Genomic DNA, 4,830 nt, shown 5'->3' with positions numbered 1-4,830 from the left:
AGGAAAATTTTTTTTTTTTCCCCAGGTTTGGATCCAAACGCTGTTGTACATAGAACAGTTCTTTCCTAAAACCAGAGTACAGTGTACAAAGATATTTCAGCTGTTTCCCCAGCTCTCCCCACTAGTGCTTCTATTCAAGCCATATAACGAAAAATTCGAACAAATCAGAACATTTCAAGACGGGGAATTTTTTAAGACGATAGAAGGCTGTGCTGGAGCGCCACCTGGTGCCTCTGGCACAAGAATATTGCACAATAGAGTTCCCAAAAAGCAATATTTTTTTTCCTAATAATTACATATTGCTTGTAAGTTTTGGGTTTTTTTAGGAGCAGGGAGCCTCATTCCTTTTATTATTTATTCATTATCTTGAATAGCATGGCAGCACTTCTGGAAATGCCTTCATCACTTGGGCAACTGCTGTATTTTTGATGATACTTTTGGGGCTTATGTATATAAAGGTTGTGTTTCCTTAATAAAGATAATGCAGGTGATATCCATTTTTTTTCAGACGAAATAAGGAAAACAGTTTCACTAGTAGTTACTGTTTCGGATAGACAAGTTGGTATTGCACAACTGGTTGCAATATTAACAATGGTTTGGTTTGAGTTTTGTTTGTTTGCTGGTGGGGGGGTGTGTGTGTTTGTTTGGTGGTTTGTTTTTTTTTTTTTAATTGTGGAATGCTAGCAACTCAACATTTTCACTTACTTGGCAACTTGACCCATTTTCTTATCTCACCAATGTATTTTTAGTACTAAGAGCAACTTCTAAAACTTTTAGTGTTTTCCCACTTTGTGCTTAATCATGCAATTGATTTAGTGTATTTTCTTCAAAATCTTTTAAAAATAATTACGTAGTCCAGTGAGCACAGTAAAGAGTAAAAAAGAGGGAAATGAATTTTAAATCACATACTCTGTTGATGAGCTACTATCTGCAGTTCATGGATTGTTATTAAATTTCATTCTGATGAGAAGCTTAAGCTGAAATGGAATAGTACTGTAAAGTTTCAAATGACTACTTGTAGCAGTGAAATGCTGTTTCCCAGGACTAAACTATTATGAAAGAGTCGACAATTAACCTTTGAGCATCGATTTGAATCAAGTGTTATGCATTTAAACAAAATAATGAAAAAAAACCCAACCAATCAAAACAGAACCATAAATGTGCTGCCACATACAGGTCAAAGTTTTCAACTTCCTGTTTAAACATGGGTTGATAAATACATTAATATCGGTCACTGCAGAACAGTGGATGGCTATGCACCTTTAATATTTGAGTTAACCACTCACACCATGTAACAAACTACTCTCTGAATGATAAACTTGTAATCTAGTTTCCCTGCTTTTGATGGAAACTGAGAATTATTTGTATTTTCATCGATGTCACCATGACTGGACATGCTGAACAAGTTATTCAATGTTATGTTTGTGCAGAAACTGTTATTGACTAAAGAACTCTATTTTCCTTTTTGTGCAACACATACCCATAAGAAGAATAATAATTAAAAACTAATCTCAGATGAATTCCTATTGTAAATTGTAATGGACTTGCATTCCTGTTTCTATTATCTGCATGGCATAAAAAAATATTCTTTTTTACCTCTTGTCATCAAAACCCAAAATTAAGATATTATACGAACATTACAGTTTCTGAAGCATGAGACAATGTTGTTGACCAGGCCTTGCGTGTTCTAATGAAATATTTCTCATTACAATTTGTGAATTCATAGGGGTGGTCTAGTTCAGCAAAGGTCCAGCAGTATCTATTACCCATTTCAGTTCAGTGACTTCCCTGGACTGCTGCAAGATTGACTAACTTTCTCCTCCTTGACCCAGAGCTAGGAAGCCACAGTAAGCTTGATTTCCAAACTCACAGTGCATCAACTGTTCTGGGCCCAAAGTAACACACCAGAGAGACCACAGAAGATGAGGTTTTGATTCTCTTCCATGGAGGATTTCAGTTTAGAAGGAGAGTAATTTTAATGAGAAAGAAGCAAATATTTATTTAATATTAAAATGCTCTGTGAAATTAATTTACTTTCTACAGAAAAAGCATCACAATTTATTAAGCCGGTGTTATGCAAAGGAGTTTGCTATCAAATTTCAAAGAAAAAGACCCAATTGATTTTTTTTTCATAACAATATTACTGTGTTTTCTACTTTTCAACAGGTGGGAAATATTGTTCAATTTCAGTGTAAAAAAGGACACCTTCTCCATGGCTCAACAACACGAACTTGCCTTCCTGATCTTACATGGAGTGGAATCCAGCCAGAATGTATACGTAAGTAAATGACAGATTTTGGATCTATCATTTTTTAATCTAGGCTATTTAGTTACAGTAACATTGTTATAAAGTTAATTTATATAGTTTTATTAAAGTTAATACAAATTTGCATTACTGGCTTACAGCAGCTAGAAGTATGATTTTGTGAGTGAATTTTTCTACAATAGCCTATAGAATTAAAGAAAAAAAAACCAACACAAAATAATGAGAATAACTCTTCATCCGGAGACATGCTGAAAATAGCAAGTTTCTGTCTAAGAGGGTGCAACTCTTCGAAGGAAGAGAGGAGGTGGTGAGAACAAGATGTGTAGGAAAGCCATGCACAACCCTAACTTGTACTGGAGTAGATAGTTACAATCGGTTCTAGTAAAGAGTTTGAGCTGTTTCCCAACTAAAGAATCAGGGTATTTTAAGAAGGGAGGGAAAAAAAGATTTGCAATTGGAAATTTTTGAATCTGAAATAGTGAGAATCTTCTTATTTGGGTACAGAAAGTAGCATTGAATTTCTTAGATCTTTTACACTTTGGTAAATAGTGCTAATTTACTGAAGGTATAACATCATAGTTAATCTTTCTAGATTTTTCAGCTAGCCAGCTGGAAATAGTCTCACCTTATAAGATCTGACCTTATAGAGTCACTTCAGTGTATGGAGAGCATATCCACAGAAGAGAAGAATATTAGTGTTTCAGTTGGTGCTAGTGTTCCCCCTAAGGAAACAGCAAATCAGTAGCTCAGTGTGTTGAAAGGTGAGCTCTGCTTTTAGAGGTATGCTGTTTTTGAGATAACACAAGGCTCTCAGGTTCTGGTGGTGGTTAAAGATGTAAGACACTTTGCATGAGATTAGAAATGGTAATTAATTTTTCTGCCTGATATTTAAAACTTGCCTCACCTATAATTTCTCCTTGACTTTTCGTAATATTTTCCAAATGACCCATTTATTTACTGTTTTTCAACGCTACAGATATCATAAGCCATGTGAATCACAAGCCATGTGTTTGGCTAAAGCAGGACTAATTCTCCCTTAGTAGTTTTTTCTTCAGTTAAATTTCGTCTAAGTAACTGCACTTTCTGAAGTTAACAACTTGTTTTTCAGACACTGTCTGCTTTCAGAATTGATAACGCTTGATGTTTATAGTTGTTACCAAAGTAACAGTGGGATTGGTATGCAGAAAGGCCCATGTTTATACTTATTCCTGTGGGAACCAAGGTCACTGCTGGCTCTCTTATGTTAAACAAGTGAAAAGAAGTAACGGGTTCGCACCTCCAGAAAAGTGCAGACAGGACAGCTGACCAAATACTGACCAACGAGGTATTCCATCCCATACACTTCATGCTCAGTATAAAGCTAAGGGATCACAAGGGTCAGTCTCTCTTCCTTCATGGCCAGCACCCCTGTGGGACCCTGCTCACTCTCCTGCTTCCAATCTTGATCCATGCATTCCTGAATTCAGTTCCTGTCAACTGCAGAGTCCAGTCTGGGACATCAGGGTGCCTGCCCTGCCACAGAGCAGTGTGAGCCGCTGCGATTTGCAATTCCCTGATCATCATTGGAAAGCTCAATATTGGCTTTGTATATTTTTTCCTTTATTTCTATTATTAGTAGTATTAGTATAGATATTATTATACTCTTTTTCATTGTTATTGTTTTATTAAAGTAGTTTTAATTTTCCAACCTGTAAGTCTCTCTCCCTTTTTCTCCTTTCCTTCCCCCTCTGGGGGGAAGTATGTCTTTTTTTTTCTTCCCCCTCTGGGCAAAGGAACCCTCCCTTCTGGGGGAAAGAAGTGTTTAATAGAGAGCATCTGCCATCTGCTTTAAATACTGGCCTAGGCTTAAACGGTGACACCATAATAGCTTTTAACTGTGATAAGATGTGTGCTCTTTATGTTCACATATGCAGACAATTAATTTTGATAATGCAAATGCATTTAACTTGGTTCTTGGTCCCTTGAAATTGAAAGGTCCATTTTCAAGAGTGTATGTACAGGCTCAGGACAGAAATTTATAGACTATATAGTAATTTTTAATGTTAATTGAAAATATAACATGTTGGTTTTATTGATGCTTTTTTCTTCATTAGTTACCTATAAGAATGGGTATAGATTATTTTTTCAGAAATATTTTCACCATTTTGACTGAAGAATATTTTATCTTTCCTTTGTAGCTCACAGCTGTAAACAACCAGAAACACCAACTCATGCTAATGTTGCAGGAATGGATCTTCCCTCACTTGGTTATACATTGATTTACACTTGTCAACCAGGCTTCTTCCTGGCGGGAGGATCAGAGCATAGAGCCTGTAGGTCTGATGGCACATGGACTGGGAAAGTTCCAGTTTGTGAAGGTAAGCTCTTCTTTTTCCCACTGCATCTCTCATCTGTCATATTTCAGTGATTTTCTTTACTTTCAGTCTAATAAGATATGGCAGAATATAAAGAACTAGGAGGGAGGACATCTAAGAGGATAAATGTAATCCTTTGCCAGTTGTGTTTAAGGGGATGTATGCTTTCATGTACTTGTCTTTCATTTGCATGCCCAGAGCTATCAATTC

At 36.2% G+C, this 4,830-nt stretch overlaps 1 protein-coding gene across 1 annotated transcript in view; it reads left to right on the top strand.

Annotated features, from left to right (window-relative positions):
• The window catches only part of LOC104165757 (CUB and sushi domain-containing protein 3-like), a gene marked incomplete at both ends in the record, with an annotated part of 18,263 nt that extends 13,640 nt beyond the window's left edge, over window positions 1-4,623 (top strand). The window contains 2 exons of the mRNA XM_009705485.1: window positions 2,167-2,278; window positions 4,444-4,623. Of these exons, the coding sequence (XP_009703787.1) occupies window positions 2,167-2,278; window positions 4,444-4,623 (292 nt within the window). The remainder of the gene's footprint in view (window positions 1-2,166; window positions 2,279-4,443) is intronic.
• Window positions 4,624-4,830: the final 207 nt, after the last annotated feature.

The sequence above is a fragment of the Cariama cristata genome, unplaced genomic scaffold, assembly GCF_000690535.1.
Source record: "Cariama cristata isolate BGI_N322 unplaced genomic scaffold, ASM69053v1 scaffold608, whole genome shotgun sequence".
NCBI classification, from domain to species: Eukaryota; Metazoa; Chordata; class Aves; order Cariamiformes; family Cariamidae; genus Cariama; species Cariama cristata.
This window is presented reverse-complemented; position numbering and strand designations above follow the sequence as displayed.